General features: G+C 31.8%; 1 protein-coding gene across 1 annotated transcript; it reads right to left on the bottom strand.

Annotated features, from left to right (window-relative positions):
- Positions 1-1,099: 1,099 nt before the first annotated feature.
- Positions 1,100-18,223, bottom strand: LOC107479059 (uncharacterized). The gene is made up of 14 exons (XM_016099204.3): positions 17,998-18,223; positions 14,698-14,968; positions 11,819-11,993; positions 11,657-11,740; positions 11,330-11,571; positions 10,993-11,236; positions 10,835-10,914; positions 5,102-5,186; positions 3,865-3,996; positions 3,657-3,770; positions 2,526-2,579; positions 2,108-2,192; positions 1,248-1,301; positions 1,100-1,128 (listed from the first exon to the last, which is right to left on the bottom strand). The coding sequence occupies exons 1-14, from the start codon at positions 18,221-18,223 to the stop codon at positions 1,100-1,102; spliced, it is 1,875 nt and encodes a 624-aa protein (XP_015954690.2).
- Between the last annotated feature and the right edge of the window lie 8,238 nt (positions 18,224-26,461).

The following is a 26,461-nucleotide window of genomic DNA, read 5'->3' as shown; positions in this document are numbered from 1 at the left end:
TTTCTTGTTGAATATGTTCATTTTTAAAGATTTGAGCCAACACATATTTTACTAGGACGCATTTGTGAGGTAAGAATTTTTGCACTTTTAAACTTTTTTCATATAGAACAATAAAGTTCTTCTTCTAAAGTAGGCTATTATGTTGTAATCTACTTTCATGGTAGATTGTTTAGTTAGACTTAATTTTCAAAATTTTTTTACTTTTAAGTGCATACTTTTTCAAATTTAGATTTTACCTAATTTGTTTATATTATTACTTAAGGAAATGGTTTTTAGTATAACACATATTTGAGTAAACGTTAAAATTCAATTTGAGATGTTTTGGAGGTAGCAAATAATACTGATTGCACACACCAAGTAAATATAAACAAGAATGCACAAGAATTCACAAGTGATTGTATAATGTTTCGTTGCCAACTTAGCCACTAGCGGTCATGTCTCATGCCCTAGTTAATTAGGATCAAATGACCATTATTGGGTCAACTTAAATAAATTACGCCACATAGAATATACATTTTATCGATCAAACTATTAAATTATATAATATGTAATGAAAATCATCTATACCAAATTTCACCAAAATTGAACATCAATAATCATGTAACTGAAGAACACTTTGTTTTTGCATATTTTGAACAAATATAATGTTGATTTTCAAGTATATAAAAAGTATAACAAATAATTTTGGATTAGCAGATGCTCTGTAACATATACGTTTCTAATCCAAGATTGATTTTTTATAAAATTACATGAACAAAAAATTATTCAATGGTGTAAAATTACTTAAATTGACACCAGCATCATCATTTGATTCTAACTCATATATATATATATATATATACCTTTGCTACTTCAAAACACCCTTGTACACTAAAGTACATTATATTAATGCTGTTGGTAATGAAACTGTGGCAAACCCGGTTGACAAATAAAACATGCTAACCAAGCATCATCATCGAAGAAGATTAATCTATTTGTTATACAAAATAAGCATATATACATGGAAGAAAGACGTTCACATATTCATGATGAAGAGCACTCATTTTTCACAGTGCAAAAATAGTCAACTACGGAATCTCCTTGCTATGTCCATTGACTATCATGTGGAATAGTCAATTGCAGAATCACCTTCAACAAAAATGGGTATGTTAGGAACTATTTAAAAAAATAAATAGAAAATTCACCTTGACTTTTACCCTCTAAGTGAATACACCCTAAAGTGTAATAATCAAATTTAGGTTCATTACTTTGTGTAGAGTCAATGGATGATGTGCGTTGTGGGGTTGACAAAGACAACATATCTGTTACAGTTCGATAAACGAACGAAGTACAATATCCATTAGTTTTATGCCAAGGAAAGACAATAATTGAAGATAAAACATAAAACAAAGTAGATATTTTAACGAAAATCAGATATCTTTACATAAAGACATATAGTATTATAAAATATTAGATAGTTTAGTCAAACACATTTACTTAAATATATTAAACTATCTAACGATTCACAATTTTATCTTCATTTGTAATATATTACCACAAATATTCATAAGTGCATCAAAAGTAGTTATATCATATTAACTTTTTGAGGGGGTGTTGTGTGAATGTGTGTACACTCATCTGATTCCAAGAGGATGCATTATAATTAATTGAGTATCGGTCCTGAAAATTATCTTAAAATGATTACGATATTTTTGACCAAAAAAAATATCCGATTCAACATTTGATATTTTTTTGGACTGATTAATTTTTATGCAGAAAAAATAACATTAATTTTTTTAACACAGAAACTAATCAGTTTTATAAAAATAAAGTTTAGGAACCAAATTTTATGTCAAAGACCTTGTTGTCTCTCGAAGTAATTATTAGGACTATTTAAGATTTTTTCTTTAATTAATTTTATTAATTAATGTAAATTATTGACATAAAACTATCAAGAAAGTCCAAATAAAAATTAGATCTTCCATCCCATTAACATAATTTTCATGCATTGTAACTTAAAATACAAAAAGAAAAAAAATAACAAAATATGGATACAGTATTATAATAAATCTTTGTCTGATGACAATTGGTACAAGGGAAGATAATTACTTTAGAAGGAAAAATATACCAATAGAATGGCGTGTTCCCTTAATAGCAGCAAAATTTTTATATGTATAGCCAACAAAACTGAGATCTTGAGGAGTTAACAATTTCTGTAGCGAAAGAGAATACAACAATAATATATCATCATAAAGGATTCTAATGAATCATCCACCATAAATTAACGTATATTTAGCATGCAACAAATATTTTAGGATAAATTTAATAGGGATTGACTAAAATATTTTTTTTTGTAATAGTTTGAAGTATTTTTTGTAATAAATATATTTAAAAAAAATTTCTTTTAATAAAACCTTTCTATATTAAAAATAGTGAAGAATATTATGTTGACAAATTCTAAAGGATATGGAATTGTCACTCCTTGTTAATTACTTGGCTATTGAAAAGTAAAGACTGCTACTTTTTCAAGTAAATAAAGTACATACTTTTCTGATCGGTCCTGATGCGCTTCTAGTTGGTTTTGGTTGTTCTGCTTCAACCTATATATTGACATAACTATAACCATGTCATAATTGTAGCTAATAATACATAATCATACATGGAGAAAACAAACAATACAAAGGTTCCAGAAAATATAAATAAAAAAACCTAAATAAGAATGCAACATATATATCAAAATAAAAAACGCCTATCCTATCCACATTCTAAAGTTCTAAATTCTACCATATCTGACCCTATTCGAAAAAAAATAAAAAAATTTTAAACAAATATAAAATTCAACTATTCCAAATTTCATATTTATTAATAAAATAGAAAATAAAGAATTAAGTTTAAATTAAAATTAAAAACAACAAAATCTTAAAAAAATCTAACATAAATTACAAATAATATGATCATAAACTAGTTTAGTAGTTATTTTAAATTTTTATAAGAAAAAAATTATAAATTTAATACTCACTTTCTTCAGTACATATATAATTTTTACATATATATTATATAATATATTAGATGTGTGAGTAGGATAGAGCAGGATATACCTTGAACCCGTACCCTATCCTATCCGTAAGTAAACTTGCACTGCACCCTATCCTACCCACAGCGAGTCGGGGAGACAACCCTACCTAAACGGGTTAGTACGGATTGGATACCTCGCAGGGTATATATTGCCAACCCTAATTGTGATTGCATAAATTATTTTTTATTTATTTTTTAATTTCATATTAAGAGCAATAAATATAAGGATAAAATTATCCAAAATAAAAGAAAAATTTTGCTATTTTGCGGCTCAAAAACAACATACTATTAAAAATAAGGTTTTATAAAAGTTATTATAAAATTTAATATTTTTATTGTATTGAATACATTAAAAATATTAAAAATTATTATTATTATATTTTTAAAATGTATACTTAAAACACAAATTAATTAAATCTATAAAAAAATTAAAACTTAATAAAACTTTAAAGACAATTTTAATTTTACTCAATTTTTATACCGAAATAGTTCTTATCCCTAACTTAATCTATTAGTAAACTCAATGCAAAATGTTGCTACGGCGTAGATGAAAGAGGACAAATCAATTAGAAAAGAAGAATTCTTAAATAAACATACTTTACCTCATTAAATTTCATAAAATTTTGAGTGTCAAGCTCTCCATCGACCTGTGGTATAAATGCTGCCTCCATTTCATAAAGCCTATCCCATTCAACATTTTTGAACCAAGGATGAGCCTGGTCAATTCAGAACCACAATATTGTTAGGGAATATTGTAATTTTGTATAGTAGAGAGTAAGGGAGAGAAAATAAAAAATACATTTTACACACTTTAATTTCATAAGCTCCATTAGTACCAAGCCTTTGTGGAGCATCAACAAGTAACCTACATATTAGATCCCTTGCTTCTGGACTCAACCTTATCTCAACTGGAAATTTTAAGTGATTTTTCCAATGCACAATCTGAAAACACTCAACACCGAAGCCAAAAAAAAAAAGAAGCATTAATTTATATTATTACCATTAGTACTAGTGAAAATAACTGGGTAATAAATAAATACTTTAGCATCACAATGAATAAATTAAAATAGATTACATGCCCATGAATAATGAATGTTTATTTCTTAGTTTATTGAAATATTTAATAAATAAAGCACACAAGAAAAAAACATAAAAATTTTTTATTTACGATATTTTCTAATTCAATAGGCTAATGACTAATTTGCCGCGAATTTGAGTTTCTTTTAAAAGTTTGTCGCTGATCAATGGAGTACTACATGCATAAGTTACCCACTAAACCAAACGAGCTTAATTATAAAGGTTTTAGTATATTGTTGTCCTTAATGTTTATTAAAAATTTTAAAATTATTTCTCTCATTTAATTTGTATTAATTTTGTGCCTAATATTTTTTAAGGTAAGCAATTTTATTCTTCTATCCAAATTAATATAACATGGTGAAGATTGGAAAATGATGATATAACGATGGGTATCATGAGAATAAAAATTATTAATTTTAGTAGAGGAGAAAATATTCTGGTTATATTGTTCAACAGAATTTAATTTAATATTATTTATTATTTAACAGAGTTTAATTTAATATTATGCCATTAAGTCATGCACCTCTTTTTCTTTTTACACATCATGCACCTTTGATATACAAAACTCATTTGAAAAACAATTATTAGCCAATTTATTTTGTGCAGAATATGACTATCTTCATATATTAGCAAATATCACAAACTAGATAAATGCTGTAAGCATTTATGATGGTGATTCAAATCAAATCTCCAAAGAGTTCTTTAACTAAAAAAAACTCTCACAAGCAAAGCAATTTTCATTAAAGAACCAGATGTTTTGTGGTTGCCTTTTACTTTTAGAGAATTATGTTTATTTCATTACTTATTAAACCAATTATTATTCTAAATTATAATCAAATTAAATTTTTTTTTATAATATCAATGTTATTTCTTTGTCATATAGTGTGAGAGTTTACATCTATAACTCATCTTGTGACAACAAAATATAGTTGAAAAGAAAAGAAAGAACAACTGGAAAAAAATATAAAACCTTTCTACATGTTGTTATAGGGTCATCAGAATAAAATGGAGGATAACCAATAAGCATCTCATACAATATAGCACCAAGAGACCACCTGTATCAAAGAAAAACTTAATCACTTTATTTAGAAAAAAATATTACTATTATAATGAAGACATTTATTTACAAGGAATACATGACACGTTTCAAGGTAGAAGCTAATACAAAAGTTAATACCTTCATGAAATATAAAAAAAAATCATTTAAAAAAAGGAAAATAAATATGGAAATGAAAATGAAACATTTTTATCCATACTTTGTGTTAGCAAATAATTTTGTATACTGAAATGGATATACTTATCCAATTCATAATGATTCAGTTCTTTCTTAATGATCCATGTATGTGGATTGTATGTATATTATATAAAAAAAAAAAAAGAGAACTTATTAAAATTGGATAGAAAGACTTTCATTAGCATGTGTGTTTTCTTCCATTATCAAAGATGACTTTTAATTAGTATATGCTCGTAAAACTTAAGCACACAAACATGACAAGGTCAAGATATTTTTATTGCTTGCATGAATTCACGATCTTTATTTTTTTTTTATCTATAGAACTTAGTTTAACGATATAGTGTGACTAATTGATAGAACCCAATTTTATGAGATCAACTGAAAATTTAAGAAATTCTGATATCTTTAATTTCTCTATACCTTTTGTATTTAATTGCCTTTATTTCTGATTCTTGTTTTCTATTGTGATTGGTGACAAATTTCATGAATTCTTGCCACAATTTTATTATTTATATGGCATTTTGATGTGTTTGTTATTATTTTAGGATAAATTAAGATAAAGTGTAACTACGTATGCGGCAGTAAAATTGCATGGTACGTTAGTGAAGCACGTGAGCTCGCGTTTGGACCCAAAAAGACCCTAATGCACCGGCTTCTAAAGGATATAAGAAGTGGAAATCAAAGGGGCATAGTAGTAAAAGGAGTTGTATTAATTAGGTTTTAAGTTATGTTTTTAGTTTGGAATAAACCACCAAAACCACTCCCAATTTTTTAATATGCTATCATATATATTTTTCACTTTTGATAATAACAAAAATATCTTTAAAATATTATAAAATATGATTAAAAAAAACTAAAAAATATTATTTTTTTATTTGAATAACTATTTAGAATAAATATAAAAAATTCAAACAAAAATTCAATCTCTATATTTTTTTTCATTTTTTCTTGGTCATGAAGAAAAATAAATTGCAAAAAAATCTACTAAGCTAAAATTATCAAAATTTTAAAATAAAAAGTCTCATTTTTTAATTATACTTGTAAAAAATCACATTAAAATTTAATTTTTAAAGTATATTTTAAAAATATATATTTAATATGGAGTACTTTTGTCACGTTTTAAAATATTTTGAAGATATTTTTATCATTAATAAAAATAAGAGATAGTTTTATCAGCATGTTAAGAAATCAAAAACGAATTTGATAGTTTATTATGTAGTTTGTATTTTTAGAGAAAGAAGCTTCTTCTACTATCTAAAAAAAATTTATATAGCCTTAGATTAGATTTTATTTCAATTTGAGTTCAAGACTTCAAGATTCAATCATTTCCTCAATTTCATTTGTTTTGCACTCTTGTGTTTTTTTTCCTACCTTATGTAATGAATGCTTTATGTTTGAATCTTAATTTAGAATTAATGAATAATGAATGATTTTTTTTTGGGTATTGTAAATTTATGTTTGTTGGAGTTGCTTTTATGTTTATTGCAAATTTGATTATCTTAGATTTAGATTTTATTTATTTGCAAGTTATGTTTTGATTCTGCGTGCTAAGTGTTTGTTAAAATACTTCTAGTTGTTATTGAATAGATTTATATTCTTAGCTTAGCATTATGAATTGAGGTGATTTTGAGTCCCGATTAATTTTTATTGGTGATAAATAAAAAGGAGTGTAAAGTATCGTTTTTATCTCTAACGTTTGAGGTAAGTTTTAAAGTTGTCCCTAACATTTTAATCGTTCTATTTAAGTTCTTAACATTTCAAATTTTACTCAATGTTGTTCTGCCATTAGGGATCCGTTAACAGAATTGACAGCGAGACAAAATTGAGACGATTTTAAAACGTTAGGGACTTAAATAGGACGAAAACATTGGGAACAAAAATAATATAAAAAATAAATTTTAATTTAATTTTATCTTTCAATAATATCAATTTTTTATTGTACATAGTATTCAATTATTTTTTAATTACATCTAAGTAAATTATACTTAATCACATTACTTTCATTTTAAATAAATTTAGGGTAAAGCATACTTTTTGTCCTTAAAGTTTGCTAAAAGTTTCAAAAATATCCCTAAGTTTTGATTTGTTTCAATTTTGTCCATCAAGTTTTCGATTTGCATCAATTTTACCCTAATTACTAATTTTCTGATAATTAATATTTTTCTTTCCAAATATACCCCCTCCTTATACTATCATCATCATCATCACCATCACAATCCTCTGTCTCTCCTTCTTTCTCTCTTTTTATCTCACCATCATCTCCATTGCCATTATCATTATTGAACTACACTGTCAACCTCCTCCTTCATCGTAGCCGGCCAAACCTCTCATTCTCCTTCTTTCTCCTTTCTTCTCCGACCCTCCATCTCTATCACCACCATCTCTGTTGAGCTCCATTCTCGAAGACCACCACCATTTTTCTTCTTCATCGCGGAAACCCAGCATCGTCGAAGCCATCTCTCTTCCTCCTTCTCTATTAGCAAACCCAGCTTCCTATCTTTTCATTGCATGTATATATCATGTATACCCTAATCAATAATAATACTAATAAATTAGGCCCCTCTTGTATTTGACTGCAAATTGAACCCTAATTGAAGATCCAAAGCTTTGTTATTACTACTATGGCTTTGTTTTTGATGATTTGAAGAATCAAGAAAGTTGATAAATTGAATATGCAAGAATCTTGCTGTGAAGAAGCAGCAGCTTGATATGATGATGGTAGAGATGAATACCAATTACTATTGAATACTTTTTCGACCAAAAAGTTTGAATCTTAATTATTGGGGTTGAAACTATTTTGAGATTTTTTACAAACTGTGAAGTCAGAATAGTAATTGTAAGAAGAAGGATCATAGAACTAAGGTGTGTTATTGTTATTATGATTATGATTATAGTAAGAAAAATCATGATGATTTTTGTTTGGGAAATTAGGATGTTGAAGATAGTAGTTTATGGTGGCTTTCCTTGCTTAAAATTGCAACCTTTTTTTTTCATCCTTTTTTTTGTGAGCATTTTGGTGCCCACCAAGTGCTTATAAATTTGCAAATTCCTTCAAACAGTATTGGCACTCAAACTTCTTCTCATTATTATTAGTGGTTGTGGTTCTTTGATCTTGTGTTGTGATTTTTTTCCTAAACTGGGTTTACTAACAGAGAAGGAGGAAGAGTGATGGTTTCGGTGGTGCTGATTTTCGCGAAAAAAAAAAAAGGGTGGTGGTCATTGAGAATGGGGCTCAACAGAGATGGTGGTGATGGAGATGGAGAGTCGGAGAAGAAAAGAGAAAAAAGGAGAATGAGGGATTTGGCCGGCGACAATGAAGGAAGAGGTTGAGGGTGGTTGCTCAATAATGATGATGGTGGTGGAGTTGACGGTGAGGATGAAAAGAGAGACAGAGAATTGTGATGATGATAGGTATAAAGGAGGGGTATATATGGAAAGAAAAATATTAATTATCAGAAAATTAGTAATTAGGGTAAAATTGATGCAAATCGAAAACTTAATAGACAAAATTGAAACAAATCAAAACTTAGGGATATTTTTGAAACTTTTAGCAAATTTCAGGGACAAAAAGTATACTTTACCCATAAATTTATTTTTCATAATTTTAAAGAATTTTGATACATTAAAGACAAAAGGTATAATTTATATTTTATTGTATATATATTATTTTTTTCGCAAGTTTATATACTAGTCATTTTACAAACATTTTATGATAACTAAAAAATTTTTAAGAGTAAAATTATAAAAAAATTAATTTATTTAGAATGAAAGTAATATGATTAAATATAATTTACTTAGATGTGATTAAAAAATAATTGAATACTATGTATAGTAAAAAATTGATATTATTGAAGGATAAAATTAAAATTTATTTCTATGTATTATTTTTGTCCCTAACGTTAACGTTTTCGTCCTATTTAAGTCTCTAACGTTTCAAAATCGTCTCAATTTTGTTCTGCCGTCAATTCTGTTAACGGATCCCTAACAGCAGGACAATATTGAGTCGATTTGAAACATTAGGGACTTAAATAGGACGATTAAAATATTGAAAATAACTTTAGAAAACTTACCTCAAACGTTAGGGACAAAAACAACACTTTACTCGTAAAAGAGATGAATTTATGTTGGTCTTCATAACACTAACCCACCTACGGAATTCCCTTGGTTAAATGGTTAGGACTACGTGAACTAGGATAATTAATTGTAGTTAAAGGTTAACCAATATACAACCAAAAAAAAAAAAGGTTAACCAATATGGACAGCTCTCTTATTTATCATATTTACTTTAGCTTAGGACAAGGATAAACAATTTTAAGGATTAAATCTAGCTAACTGCCATAGTAAATTTTATAATGTTATATTTAATGGTATTTATATAATATTTGAGAGTGTTCTAAAAAATCTTAGAAAACTTTAAAAAATGTTAAAAAAATTCTGAAAAAATGATAGAATATTCTAGAAGAACGTAAATAAGTATAGAAATATAAATATTAGTTTAGAAGAATTTAAAAGTATTTAGAGAAATATAGTATGTAAGATATTTGTAATAAAAATTCTAGATGATCAATATGGACTGTCAATTAGATTTAATCATAACTATTCGTTTAGTAGGTAGATGACTATAAATTAGAATTGAGAGTTCTGTGATGAGTATGTAAGTTCTCTAACAAATACTTGTGTAGGAAAGTGCTATTTCTACTAAAGCTTTCTTTCTCTTACATTTTTTTGTATTTTAAGTTTTGTTTTGTTAAATATTGGGGATTCATCTAAATTGGTCTTAACTTAAAAAGTTGACTGAGTTCAACTACCGGTACAGTGACATTAGGTACAGTGACATTAGAGTGTATTCAAAAACGTGACACAATGCTCTTTTAGTAATTGAATTTGATAATTTTCTTTTTCTAGATGTTTTATGTTGCTTTTAATATAATTGTCATTTTTGGTTTTCCTAATTGCTAGGTTACTTTATTGATTGATTTAGTTTAGTTGCTTACAATTAACAACCCAATTCTCATAGACTCATAGTCAATTAGGATTGCGCATTCTTGGAAGATGATCCGGAGCTAAAACTTTCAATTTGGCTTTGAATTTGTGATAATTTTCAAATTTGATTGGAAATCTGGATTTGGAATATTACTATAACGAGATAAAGAGTTTTTTAATTTCTCAAGCAGATTTTCACCTTTTTAAATTTGATCGTGGAAGTTGAGTTGGGAGTTGCTACAACAATATAACCAATTTAATTTGAATCCAAACAAAAATTTTCACCATCACCAATCAAAGACAATGCAGCTGGGGACTAGACTTATTGTGTAAATATTATAAGCAAAATTTGGCTATATAGAAGCTAACTTAAAAAGGCATTGCAAACTTATGATTTATTCACATCAAAATAAAAAGTTACTAGGTCAAAAAATGGATAGATGCAGTTGAAAAGAAAGGCAAGCAGAAAAGCAAATAAAAACAAACCAGTCACATTCTGCACCATAGCCTTTTTTTAGTAGCACCTCGGGAGAAATATAGTCCGGAGTACCAACCATGGAAAATGCCTGCCATGAAATGAATGTGTTACTAACATGTGGCTATTGTCATTAACAAGGTATAAGAAATAAGACATAAGGAAATACCAACTTCCTCCGATTCATTTGCCAATGTTGAAGTTGTTCAAGGGGACTTTTCCAGCGCCTTCCATTTCTTTTATTTGGGTTGGATCCATCAATATCCATGGTATCATTCAAGTTCTCATCATCCAGAACTTCATTTTCATTTATAGATGATAAATTAGAACAGTCAAGTGGCTTGCAAAGACCAAAATCAGAGAGCTTCATATGACCATTTTTGTCCAATAGAAGGTTATCAGGTTTTATGTCTCTATAGAAAACAAAAAGAAGATGTATATTTACAAATTATGCTTTTAAGGATAGAATCATAATGTGCAGTTGATGAAAATATAAGAATACAAACCGATGAATGTAATTGTGTTTATGAATAGACTCTATTGCCAAAACAGTTTGCGCAATGTAAAATCTGGCCATAGTTTCGGTCAAAATTTCCTCTCTCATAAGCAAAGTCATTATATCACCACCAGGTAAATACTCCATTATAAGATATAAGTATTCATCATCTTGAAAAGAGTAATAGAGCTTCACAATGCACTCACTTGCAACTTCTGCAAGTACATTCCTTTCCGCTCTAACATGCTCAACCTAATTAAGATGGAAATGTACATACTACGGATAATTATTCTAAAAGAAATTGAAAAATGAAAACATGAAATTTATGAAACTTTACCTGTCCCCTACGGAGCATTTCAGACTTCTTCAACTTTTTCATGGCGTATATGTGACCTGATTTCTTCTCCCGACAGAGTCTTACCTACACAAGCAAGTTGTACATGGAAACTGTTACTTAAATTATTTTTTTTATCAAATAGTAGATTGTGTATATATCTACCTCGCCAAAGGCTCCTCTGCCAATAATTGTTAGAAGGTCAAAATCATCAACACATATTTTGTTTCTTTTTAATCGGATATACTCCGTCTCCTTTCGCTCTAAATCTTTTAATAGATTGATTTGTTCCTCTTCTGGTACATGAGAAGATGCTAGCTTCTTTTCTAGTACTAAACGCCTGCATATTATAAAAATTAGAAAAATTAGAAGACTAAGATTCTGTTTGGTATTTATTTTTATTTTCAGTGCTATCTATTTCAATATTTTATAAACAAAAATGTGAAAAGTGAGAACATAAAAGAAGAACTCGGTGCAAATAACTTGAATACTAACACTAAAAATAAATTTTTTCAATTTTTTTTTCACAATTGATCATGTAGTATGATCTCACAAAGTTTCTCTCACATAAATTTTTTTGGTCTCAATTAATTTTTGTACCATCTGAGATCGCATTTTACAAGATTAATTATGAGAAAAAATTCAGAAAATTCAGAAGATCCATATCTTAGATGTAAGCCTTTTTTTGCTGTATATAAAATAACTTAGGATAGTCAATAAGTTATAAAAATAAATCTCTACATCCAAGTCATTTTAAATTTACGCGTGCACGTTCACTGCCGTCACTTCTTCTTTTTTTAAATTTGTGCATGCAGGTTATTCTTCTTCTTCTTTCCTGATGCTGCGTCGTCCTCTTCTTCTTTTCCTTTTTCGTTATCGTCATCACCAACAATACCAACATTTTGTTAACTATTTTATTAGTTTGGATTTTCTCTGATGCCATTATTAAATAATTTCGGTTCATTTCTTAGTTTATTTGAGATTTTTTTGGATCCAAAAAATAAATTCAATGTGTTTTTGTTAATGATTGAGTTTTTTTTCTCCTTCAAATCTAAACTAATTTTGGTTCATTTGTAAATTAACTGAAGTTCACTTGATGTTGCTTTTAAGTATTGACAAAATTTTTTATTTCTTAAGAAATTTCGGTTCAATTTTTAGTTTAATTTAAGTTCATTTGGTTTGTCTCACTTGAATTTACTAAACTTGTTCATGGGTGGTTGTTTAGTTAGTTTTTGTTCAAATTTGAACTAATTTCAGTTCATTTGTGAATTAACTGATGAGGTTCACTTGATATTGTTATTAAGTATTGAACACATTTTTTATTTTTTAAGAAATTTCATTTCATTTCTTAGTTTAATTTAGGTTAATTTAATTTCGTTTCGCTTGAATTTGTTGAATTTGTTCATGTGTTTATTTAGTTAGTTTTTGTTTAAATCTGGATTAATTTCGGTTCATTTGTGAATTAACTGAGGTTCACTTAATGTTGTTGTTAAGTATTGACCAAATTTTTTATTCCTTAAGAAATTTTGATTCATTTCTTAGTTTAATTTAGGTTCATTTGGTTTCGTTTCGCTTGAATTTGTTGAATTTATTCATGTGTAATTGTTTAGTAAGTTTTTGTTCAAATCTGAACTAATTTCGATTTATTTGTAAATTAACTTAGGTTCACTTAATACTACTATTAAGTATTGACCAAATTTTTTATTCCTTAAAAATTTCGGTTCGTCTCTTAGTTTAATTTAGGTTCATTTAATTTCGTTTTACTTGAATTTCTCCTTCTCATCTTTCACTTTGTCTTTTTTTCGTTTTCATCTTTTTTTCTTAATCTTTTTTTTTCTTATTTTATTTTCTTAAAATCTTTTTTTATTTACTCTCTTGAGAGGAATAAAACTAAGAAAAGAAAATGTGAAAAAGAAAAAGGAGAAACACAAAAAAAAAAGAAGAGACAGAAGGAGAAAGATGAGAAAAACGCAAAACGTTGACATAGTTAGAGCGTGTATTCACGTTCCACTAATAAAACTGATTTTTATTAGATTTAGACCAACTTAATTAGACTTAATTGTTAAAAAAATTTGGATCCGTAGCAGCTTTCAAGCTATAATAACTTTGTGCTTGCATGAGTGCATCCGCAAGAATTGTATCTATCTCAAATAAAACTCTCTGAAAGGCCACAAAATCCATAATTTGGGGCGAGTACAAATTACAATGACAAAGATAATGTATAGGCTTATCAGGACATGAGATACTGGAATCCATAATTTTGAAATCAAAGTTTCACGTCTGCTCACTAAATATATAAATTAATATTTCATCTTTGATATGTGTTTGTGTGCAAAGTGCATGCGCCTTTCTGATCTAGGACCTCTTGTAAGGCCACAATATTCATAATTAAACAGGACTCTTGATGATGTACAATACTCAGACACACTAAGACTCAAGTTTTATATGAACAATTTGGGGTGTCAAACAACAATAGCACAACCAGAATGCCTTAAATGTTATTTGGAATCTAAATTAAAGTGCTTGGCTTAAATAAAACCTTAGAAAATATTTAAATGTTACTCCAGTTATTGATACATCATAGCCAACAACACTAAAGTTAAATAAACAAGAATATTTTTTTTCAGCCAAAATTTTATCAACAAAATAATTTAGAGAATTCAATGTCATCAATTGATTCATACAACAAAATCTGCTTAATGGCAGAAGGATTTTGAATTGAAGTATATATATTTTATGATGTTATTAAACACATAGCGATAATGTCTGAAAATATGTACAAATCCAACAACACATACGTAGTAAGATAAATAAATTAACGTTTACATTAAAAACTTCAAATGACCATAGGTATCAGAAAAAAAGGAAAAAATTAAAAAGCCTTAAACAAAATGAAGATGGAGATAAAACAGAAATAGACATACATGTAATAATCACTAACATAATAGTTCATAGGGACAATAATTAATTAAACAACAAAAAACTAAAAACTTGAAAAATAATTTTTGTAAATAAGATTAAAAATTCTTACATTTTTTATTTACCTTTCTTTGCGATCTTGGATATGTTTCATATGAGCCTTGTAATGGTTTTCAATGAATTCCTTAGCTACAGCAACCCTCTCCATGGTCAAACTCGAACCTGTGGTTCCTTCTTCCTCTTCCTCTTCCTCTCCCTCTTCTTCTTCCTCGTCGTCATCTTCTTTTTCTTCCTCGTCGTCAACTGCCATGGCTTCTTTCACCTTCCCTTCTTCCCTTTCCTCTTCTCGATGATCCTTTTTTGATAGGACGAGGAAGATAAACAGAAATAGAGATCCTGCTAAGAAAAACGCAACACAATTTTACATTACATGCATTAGAGGCTAGAGCGATGGATGTTTGCATTACACAAATAAAAAATCCTTCTAAAGGTAGCTATGTGTGTTTCTTTCTCTCTTGCTTTTCTATATGACAAGTGTTGAGCTATGATTGGTAGGTATAGGTGGGGACTAAGTAGGGAAGAACTTTTTTGAAATAAATTAAAATAATTTTCTTTTTCTGGGTTGGGACGTAAGTCGTTCAAGCCTTAGACAAATTACATACAGATCACTCAAGCTTTAGATTTCTGTCATAACCAAAAAAATAAAAATAAAGTAGATTTATGTGTACATATTTATGTAAAAAATTTATGATACCAACGAGTATATGCTAAAATTGGTCCTTTAAATTTTATTCCAAATCAAGTTGATATTTCACATTTTTATTAACATCGATTTGATTGCATTTTTTGTAGAACTTATTAATCCACATCAATATGAATCTATGGTGTTAAGACAGATAATGAGTTATATACTAAAATGATGTAGGTTAGTTAATTTAGGATGGAATTAATTTAACTCATGCTTAAAATTTGAAAAAACTAATTTAAACATTTACTCTAAATCTCGTAAATACAATTAAAATATTTAAACATTTAACTCCATTTACTATTTGAACATTATCCAGCATTACTACCTCCATATAACTCTTCAAATGGCTTTCCATTTAACTATTGATAATATTCAAAATGAGCAATCAAGACACTCTTACAATTATTTTCAAACATTTGACAATTTTCTAATATGTATATCATACTTTTTGTTAGGTGGCGTAATCTTATTTCTTTTTTGTATTATATATTTAATGTTAATATTATTTTTCTTTAGATGTAAACAAGTAATAAAATTTTTTCATTCTCTTCTATTATTCACTTTTAAACAAAGTTCTAAAAACCGAAGCAATTATTAAATCGTTCTAATTATTAGATTATTGATTTAGTGATTTAATATGTGTTCAATCGAAATAATTAAATTATAATAAATAATATATAAAATTATAAATAAACATTTAAAAATATATAAATTGATAAAATGTAACATCATCCAAATTAAAAGTTTTTAATCTCATCTAAATATAACACAAAAATCAAATAATAAAAAAAATTCAAATTTAAATATAAAAAGGTTAATATTAAGATTTGGCATCAATACTTAAATCAGTTATTAGTAACAAAAAGTATAATACTAATATAATAATTCAATTTTAAGTGATAATAAATAGTTAAATCAAACTAATAAATCAAGCTATGATGTATAGACACTAACACGAATATGAAGACACGATACGATACAGGACACACTAAATATTTAAAATATATTTTGTTTTAATAATTAATAATATATATTATTTCTAAACTCATTTCAATAATACATATTAAGAATAAGACTGGACACGCTGACACGTAATGGTACTTAGATGTGTCCAAACGTGTCCGGAAAAATTTTTTTACTTTTTATTAAGACACGATTAGACACAGAAGACACGCGTGTCGAACGAGTATCGATGTGTGTCGTGTCTGAAATGTGTCTGATATGAGAACACGACAAATTAAGAAAGTGTCCGTTGCTTCATAGAAATCAAGTAATGATATCAAAATAAAAATAAATTAAAATAAAAATATTTAATCAACCATAATGGTACATTATAATATAGATTCTTTTAATTAAAGGACAAATTAAAATAAAAAGATTTAATCGAATATAATGACACATTATGGAGCAGAGATTTAATCAAATATAATAAAAATAATTGTCAAAAAGATCAGAATAATATTTATAAATTTAATGATATTTTAATATTTTTTATATATAAAAATACGAGTCTTATATCTTAACATTAAAAAAAAAACTAAAAATATTATACAAATATGAGAAGCGAAAAAAAAATGCAGCATACAACTCTAAGTAAAAAAAAAAAGCAAAAAAAGGGAAAAAACAAGAAACATTGATGGGCTTAAAATTTTTACCCTAGAACCCACAACTTTGTATGAGGAATGAGGACTTTCCTCAGCCCTCGCTCTCTTTCCCATAAGCTTCCCACACTCGTAATTTATTAGACGGTGAAATCTTCCATAATTCTCTCTCACAAGTCACAAGTCCATGACCAGGTTTTTTGTCTCACATGTTTTAAAACATCTCTCATCCCATAACCCTATCTTCATCCCTTAACTAAATAAATGTTTAAACTTCTTTTTTTTCAAATTTAGTACACCAAACGTACCCATCTTTTCCATTCTACCTTTTCTTATTTTTTTTTTACCTCCATTTCTTCTCTTTTTTCTACCCGCACTGAGGAAGATGATGAAACTGTTGAAAAACACTCAATATCGCGACTGAATAAGAATTTTGAGGTTTTTTATTTTCTGTTTTTTTATTTATGGTTTTTTTTTTGCATTTTGAGGATTTAGTAAAAATCAAATAGGTCCCTGTTAGAGAATCATTAGCATCAATTTAGACCAATTAGTATCGTTTATATTTATATAGTATATTTGTATATTAATTATAGAATTTTATGTCTTTATTACTCTGATTCATTTAGCACCTATAAATACCCCTTGTATATTGTACCTTTCATCACACTCAACATAATACATTTTTCAGATTACTTTCTCAGTCTCTTGTTTCTAACATGGTATCAAGAGCCTAAAGTTTTTTTTCAATGAAATTATGTTCCTAGCCTCTTTGTTTTTTCCTTCCGACAGTGCCTCTTTGCTCTCGTTTTTCGATCTATTTTCAACGCTTTGGTTCGTCACCTCCGACATCATCGTGTTCTTCGTTTCGTCATCTTTCCAACGCCTCTGAAATCGCCGCCAGCAGCCCCCTAACGCGCCTTCACGCGCCGATCGAAGTTTGCTGTCCACCTCCATTGTTTCATTCCAGAAGCTTCAGCAGCTGTTGATCTTGGTGCTGGTCGCACGCTCCTGGTGCTGCCACATGTCGCAACGAAGCCATCCCTGGCATCCACGACTCGCGCACGACCCGACCTGACCCGCAGCAGACCCGTGCCTCCACCTCACCGCCAGCGTGTCTCTCTCGTCCACTAAGGTGCTGTCATGTGTCATTGTCTTGCTGACGTAGTGCTGACGTGGTAGACAAGCGGGACCCTCCCTAAGATTTTTTGGTGAGCTCTTTCCGATTCTGCACTCCAATTCTTCATTTTCTGCTCCGAAATTGCCGTTTTCTCTCCTCTCTTTGATCTTTGTGACCACTATCATGAAAAAGCCAGATGTTTTTGCTGCCACCGACAGAAAGGGTAAATTCTATCGAAACTGTAACCATTCTGGGCACCTCTTCGCCGATTGTCCTTCTGTTGAATGTCACACATGCCACCAGACAGGTCATATTAGCTACCATTGTTCACAGCTGTTTTGCCGTTACTGCAAGCTCTCGGGACATTTAATTACTACCTGTCCTACTCGCCCACCACGTCCTGATCCACTCCACTCGTCTCCTATTTTTCTATTTGATATTGCATCTCTTCTTCAGCATATTCTCTCTATTTCTGGTAATACCCCTGCTGCTTTATCGACCCCTCCAAGTAATTCTAAATGGTACTTTGACTCGGGTTGCTTTAATCACATGTCTCCGTTGCGTAATATTTTCTCGTCCATGTCTACCACTACAAATGGACCTTCTGTCAATACTGCAAATGGCTCCCTCCTACACGCAACACACAAGGGTTCTATATCCCAGTCAACTCTTAATCTTCCTGATACTTATTATATTCCCAAATTACACTTCAATCTTATTTCTGTTGGTCAACTTGTTGATCTGGGTTTTGAAGTCACTTTTTCTGTTTCTGGCTGTCGTGTACAAGATCCTCGGACGGGACAAATCATCGGGACTGGACGTAAGGTCGGAAGGTTGTTGAACTTGAGAATCTTCATATTCTTCGTGTACCAAATCTCTGTGCTGCTTTTTCTCCCTCTACCCTTCACTTATGGCATCAACGTCTTGCCCACACCTCCTTAGAAAAACTGCATCCTCTTGTGTCTTAGGGTGTTTTAGGTCAGGTTCCAAATGAATCTTTTGATTGTATTTCTTGCCAAACTGCCAAACAACCTGCTTTATCTTTTCACAATAATTCATCTCTTGCTTGCTCTCCTTTTGATCTCATTCATTCTAATGTTTGGGGCCCCGCTCCCACTGCCTCTATGGGCGGAGCTCGATACTTTATCGTTTTTATTGATGATTATTCCTGTTTTACTTGGGTTTATTTGATGAAAAATCGCCATGAGTTACCTCAGATCTATATCAACTTTGCTACTATGATTAAAACTCAGTTTTTTAAGGTCATTAAGGTTTTTTGACGTGATAATACTATGGAATACCGTGATTCCAAACTCTTAGTCTTTCTTACAAAACAGGGTACTTTGTCAGAGTTTTCTTATCCTGGTACGTCTCAATAAGATGGTAGAGCTTAACGCAAACACCGTCACATTCTTGACTCCGTCAGTACAATGCTCCTTTCTTCTTCGTGTCCTGAGCGAACTTGGGGTGAAGCTGTTCTTACTGCTGTTCATGTTATCAATAGACTCCCTTCTTTTGTTCTTGGTAATGTTACTCCCTTTGAGCGTCTTTATCATATCCCCCCAGATTATAGTTCTTTTCGAGTTTTCGGTTGTGTTTGTTTTGTTCTTCTTCAGCCTTATAAACATAGTAAACTTGAACCTCGGGCTCGTATGTGTTGTTTCCTTGGTTATGGCACTGAACACAAGGGTTATCGTTGTTGGGATCCTCTCTCTAAACGTATTCGTATATCTCGTCATGTTGTCTTCTGGGAGCACCACATGTTTTCTTAGTTCTCATCCTTTGAGTCCATTCATACTACTCAGTCACCTTTGTTTACTAACCCCAATGTTGACCTTTTTCCTAGTGATGATTCTCCAGATTCTATCTCGAGTGACCCTCCACAACCTCTTGTTCCTCCGTCTTCTCTATCTCCCGATGATTCCAGACCGGACGATGATCCTGCTCCTACCGTCATGCCTCCTCCTCCCGCTCGTTCTTTTAGGGTAAGGAATCCACCTCCTCATCTTCTTGATTATCATTGCTTTTCTACTATCCTTCATCAACATGAACCTAAGTCATTCAGAGAAGCCTCCTCAAATCCAAATTGGCAACAAGCAATGCAGGAAGAAATACAGGCACTTGAAAAAGCACACACTTGGGATTTGGTTGATCCTCCTTCTAATCAGGAAGTTGTAGGTAGTAGATGGGTATACAAGATCAAGACTCGCTTTGATAGCTCTATTGACCGTTATAAGGCCCGCTTGGTTGCCCAAGGTTGTACACAAGAGTATGGTATTGATTATGAAGAGACTTTTGCTCCTGTCGCTTGTCTTACGTCTGTTAGAGCTCTTCTTGCCATTTCTACAGTTAAAAAATGATTTCTTAGTCAGATGAATGTGAAGAATGCATTTCTTAAAGGGGATTTGAAAAAGAAAGTCTATATGAAACCATGGTGCACGAAATTGCAATCACACTTTTGCAATCTGCACAACTAACCAGCAAGTGCATTGGGTCGTCCAAGTAATACCTTACGTGAGTAAGGGTCGAATCCCACGGAGATTGTTGGTTTGAAGCAAGCTATGGTTATCTTATTATTCTTAGTCAGGATGCCAACAATAGTGTTTTTCAAGTTCAAGTGTTGAAAGTGAAAGGGCATAAAATAAATAATTGTTACTCAATAATGGAGAATACGTTGGAGTTTTGGAGATGCTTTGTCTTCTAAATTTCTGTAACATAATGCTTCCTCACTTTCAAAAGTGTAAAGTTCCTTCCATGGCAAGCTGTATGTAGGGTTTCACCGTTGTCAATGGCTACTTTCCATCCTCTCAGTGAAAATGGTCCAAATGCTCTGTCACAGCACGACTAATCATCTGTTGGTTCTCGATCATGTCGGAATAAGATCCATTGATCCTTTTGCGTTTGTCACTACGCCCAACAATCACGAGTTTGAAGCTCGTCACAGCCATTCAATCCTTGAATCCTACTCGGAATACCACAGACAAGGTTTAGACTTTCCGGATTCTCATGAATGTCGCCATCAATTCTAGCTTATACCACGAAGATTCTGATTAAGAAATCTAAGAGATACTCATTCAATCTGATGTAGAACGGAGGTGGTTGTCAGGCACACGCTCGTGGATTGAGGAAGGTGATGAGTGTCACGGATCATCACCTTCTTCATAGTAAAGCGCGAATGAACATCTTAGATAGGAACAAGCATGTTTGAATGGAAAGCAGAAATAATTGCATTAATTCATCGAGACGCTGCAGAGCTCCTCACCCCCAACAATGGAGTTTAGAGACTCATGCCGTCAAAGAGTATAAAATTCAGATCTAAAAATGTCATGAGATACAAAATAAGTCTCTAAAAGTTGTTTAAATACTAAACTAGTAACCTAGGTTTACAGAAAATGAGTAAACTAAGATGGATAGTACAAAAATCCACTTCTGGGGCCCACTTGGTGTGTGCTGGGGCTGAGACTTAAGATTCTCACGTGCCTGGGCTGTTTCTGGAGTTGAACGCCAGGTTGTAACCTGTTTCTGACATTGAACTCCAACTTGCAACCTGTTTCTGGCGCTGAACGCCAGACTACAACATGGAACTGGCGTTGAACGCCAGTTTACGTCGTCTATCTTTGTGCAAAGTATAGACTATTATATATTGCTGGAAAGCCCTGGATGTCTACTTTCAAACCCAATTGAGAGCGCGCCAATTGGACTCTTATAGCTCTAAAAAATCCATTCCGAGTTTAGGGAGGTCAGAATCCAACAGCATCAGCAGTCCTTTTTCAGCCTAAATTAGATTTTTGCTCAGCTCCCTCAATTTCAGCCAGAAAAATACCTGAAATCACAGAAAAATACACAAACTCATAGTAAAGTCCAGAAATATGATTTTTGCCTCAAAACGAATAAAAATCTACTAAAAATCAACTAAAACATACTAAAATCTACATGAAATTACCCCCAAAAAGCGTATAAAATATCCGCTCATCACAACACCAAACTTAAACTGTTGCTTGTCCTCAAGCAACTAGATAAATAAAGTAGGATAAAAAGAAATTAAGAAGCAATAATATCTCAGAGTTTCAAGTGAAGCTCAGATTCTAATTAGATGAGCGGGACTAGTAGCTTTTTGCTTCTGAACAGTTTTGGCATCTCACTTTATCCTTTGAAACCCAGAATGATTGGCATCCATAGGAACTTAGAATTCAGATAGTATTATTGATTCTCCTAGTTTAGTATGTTGATTCTTGAACACAGTTACTTGATGAGTCTTGGTCGTGGCCCTAAGCAATTTGTTTTCTAGTATTACCACCGGATACATAAATGCCACAGACACATAACTGGGTGAACCTTTTCAGATTGTGACTTAGCTTTGCTAAAGTCCCTAATTAGAGGTGTCCAGAGTTCTTAAGCACACTATTTTACTTTGAATCACAACTTTAACCACTCAGTCTCAAGCTTTTCACTTAGACCTGCATGCCACAAGCACATGGTTAGGGACAACTTGATTTAGCCGCTTAGGCCTGGATTTATTTCCTTGGGCCCTTCTATCTATTAATGCTCAAAGTCTTGGATCCTTTTTACCCTTGCCTTTTGGTTTTAAGGGTTATTGGCTTTTTCTTTTTCTTTATCCAATGATTCCCCTTTTTTTTGCCACTTTTTTTCACTGCTTTTTCTTGCTTCAAGAATCAATTTCATGATTTTTCAGATCATCAATAATATTTTTCTTGTTCATCATTCTTTCAAGAGCCAACATTTTTAACATTCATGAAATTCAATATCAAAAATATGCACTGTTCAAGCATTCATTCAGAAGATAAAAAGTATTGCCACCACATCTAAATAATTAGAATTTTCCTTATTAAAAACTCGAAAAATATTGCCTCTTTATTCTAAAAATCTACTATTTTATTCATGTTTGATGATGATGAGAAAAAATAAATTATAGCTTAATTAGAGATAAAATCAAAATAGAGATACTAATTACTACTTCTAAAATATAACTTCTAAGGTAAATTCCTAATAAGAACAATTATCATAGAGTTAAGTTTAAGATTAGGACTCAACAACCTTTGGTTTGGGAGATGATGGGTGCTCCTTCAACTTGTAGGGTGTCTGGTCCTTCAAGAGACAGCTTCTGGCACTTTAGCTCCTATATCTCTGGATATTCGTCTTCTTTCAGATCGAATTTAACTTCCGGGATAACTGATCTCAGACCCATTATTTTGTGGTAATGGTCTGCATGTTCTTTGGTTAAGAACTTCTCTTAATTCCACAGTGGTTTTGGAATATTTTCTTTCTTGCCTCTTGAAGTAGTTTGTTTTCCCTTAGATGCAATGATCTTGATAAGTTTTAGCTCAGTGATCACAGAAAAACACACCAAACTTAGAGGTTTGCTTGCCCTCAAGCAAAAGAAAGGAAAGGAGAGGAATAGAAGGAGGGGCAATTTTGAAAATTCAAAAGATATGATGAGATTTTAAAAAGGATAACTTTGAATTCAAAAGATAATATGATGAGTTTGAAAAAGAATTCAGAAGAAATTAAAAAGATTTGAAAAGAATTTAAAAAGATAATTGAGTTTTGAAAAAGGTTTGAAAAGATATTAAAGAAAAATTAAGAAATATGTTTAGGAAAAAAATTTTGGAATTGAAGTTGAAAGATGAGAGTTTGTAATATGTTTATGCAAGAAATCATGAATTGAAACATGAAAATTGGAAAAACTTTGAAGTGAAAACGAATTTACTTCCTCCCCACAATCCTAGCGTTAAACGCCCATACGCTGCATGTTTTGGGCGTTTAACGCCCGTTTACAGCTTCTCCTGGGCGTTCAACGCCTAGCTGTTGCTTCTAGCTGGCGTTGAACACCAGGAACTCCTTTGTCACTGGGCATTTTTCTGAATGCCCAGGACGCTATAAATCTGGCGTTGAACGCCCAGAAGGTGCTTCTTTCTGTCGTTCAACGCCCAGATGGCTATCCTTACTGGCGTTAAACTCCCAGTGAGTGCTTCTTTTGGGCGTTCAACGCCTAAAACAGCTCTTACTGGCTTTTTTCGCACTAGTGAGCTTCTTTTTGCTGTTTTATCCTCTGAATCCTTCTGTAACTCTGTGAACTCAAGCAATTGCTATTTTACCTTGAAGATAATTGACATAAACCTATAAAAATCAATTAATTAACAAATATGCCTTGTAAATGGCTGGGTTGCCTCCCAGCAAGCGCTTCTTTATTGTCTTTAGTTGGACTATTACTGAGCTTTAATCAAGTCTCAGTTTTGAGCATTCTTGCTCAAAATTGCTTTCAAGATAATGTTTAACTCTCTATCCATTAACAATAAACTTTTTGTTAGAATCATTATCCTGAAGCTCCACGTATCCATATGGTGACACACTTGTAATAGCTCATTTAACTGGAGCAATCATTTTTCTCCAGCTAACTTGGCATCAAGGTTTAGGAATTTGGTTGCCCAATAGGCCTTGTGTTCCAGTTCCACTGGCAAGTGACAGGCTTTTCCATACACCAGCTGGTATGGAGAAGTTCCTATAGGTGTCTTGAATGCTGTTCTATATGCCCACAGAGCATCATCCAAGCTTCTTGCCCAATCCCTTCGACGGTTAATCACAGTCCGTTCCAGGATTCTTTTAAGTTCTCTATTAGAGACTTCAGCTTACCCATTTGTCTGTGGATGATATGGAGTAGCTACCCTATGGCTAACTCTATATCGAACCAAAGCAGAGTAAAGCTGTTTATTGCAGAAATGAGTGCCCCCATCACTGATTAGTACTCTAGGGATACCAAATCTGCTGAAGATGTGTTTCTGGAGGAATTTCAGCACTGTCTTAGTATCGTTAGTGGGTGTTGCAATAGCTTCCACCCATTTGGATACATAATCCACTGCCACCAGAATGTAAGTATTTGAGTATGATGGTAGGAAAGGTCCCATGAAGTCAATACCCCATACATCAAACAACTCAATCTCCAAGATCCCTTGTTGAGGCATGGCATAACTGTGAGGCAGATTGCCAGATCTTTGGCAACTGTCACAATTAAGTACAAACACTCGGGAGTCTTTATAGAGAGTAGGCCAGTAGAAGCTACATTGGAGGACTCTTGTGGCTATTCGCTCACTTCCAAAATCTCCTCCATACTGTGATCCATGGCAGTGCCAGAGGATCTTCTGTGCTTCTTCTTTAGGCGCACATCTACGGATTACTCCATCTGCACATCTCTTGAAGAGATATGGTTCATCCCAAAGATAGTACTTTGCATCCGTGATCAATTTTTTTGTTTGCTGCCTACTGTACTCTTTGGGTATGAATCTCACTGCGTTGTAGTTTATAATGTCTGCAAACCATGGCACTTCCTGGATGGCAAAGAGGTGCTCATCCGGAAAGTTTTAAGAGATTTCAGTAAGAGGGAGGGACGCCCCTTCTACTGGTTCTATTCAGGACAGATGATCTGCTACTTGGTTCGCTGTCCCTTTTCTGTCTCTTATTTCTATATCAAACTCCTGCAGAAGCAACACCCATATGATGAGTATGGGTTTTGAATCTTGCTTTGTGAGTAGATATTTAAGAGCAGCATGGTCAGTGTACACAATCACTTTTGATCCTACTAAATAAGATCTGAACTTGTCAATGGCGTAAACCACTGCAAGTAACTCTTTTTCTGTGGTTGCGTAGTTCTTCTGTGCGTCATTTAAAACACGACTGGCATAGTAAATGACGTGCAGAAGCTTGTCATGCCTTTGTCCCAACACTGCACCAATGGCATGGTCACTGGCATCACACATCAGTTCAAATGGTAGTGTCCAGTTTGGTGCAGAGATGACTGGTGCTGTGACCAGCTTAGCTTTTAGAGTCTCAAACGCCTGCAAACACTCCTTATCAAAGATAAATGGCGTGTCAGCAACTAGCAGATTACTCAGAGGTTTGGCAATTTTTGAAAAATCCTTTATAAACCTATAAAATCCTGCATGCCCCAGAAAGCTTCTGATTGCCTTAACATTGGCAGGTGGTGGTAATTTTTCAATTACCTCCACCTTAGCTTAATCCACCTCTATTCCCTTATTCGAAATTTTGTGCCCAAGGACAATTCCTTCAGTCACCATAAAGTGACATTTTTCCCAATTTAAAACCAGGTTAGTCTCTTGGCAACTCTTTAGAACAAGTGCTAGATGGTCAAGACAGGAGCTGAATGAGTCTCCAAATACTGAAAAGTCATCCATGAAGACTTCCAAAAATTTTTCCACCATATCAGAGAAAATAGAGAGCATGCACCTTTGAAAGGTTGCAGGTGCATTGCACAGGCCAAATGGCATCCTTCTGTATGCGAATACTCCGGATGGTCATGTGAATGCCGTTTTCTCCTGATCCTGGGGATCTACTGTAATTTGATTATAACCTGAATATCCATCCAGGAAGCAGTAGTATTCATGACCTGC

Source organism: Arachis duranensis, chromosome 3 (assembly GCF_000817695.3).
Source record: "Arachis duranensis cultivar V14167 chromosome 3, aradu.V14167.gnm2.J7QH, whole genome shotgun sequence".
In the NCBI taxonomy this organism is placed as follows: Eukaryota; Viridiplantae; Streptophyta; class Magnoliopsida; order Fabales; family Fabaceae; genus Arachis; species Arachis duranensis.
Note: the sequence above shows the minus strand (reverse complement) of the source record. Positions and strands in the feature narration are given on the sequence as shown.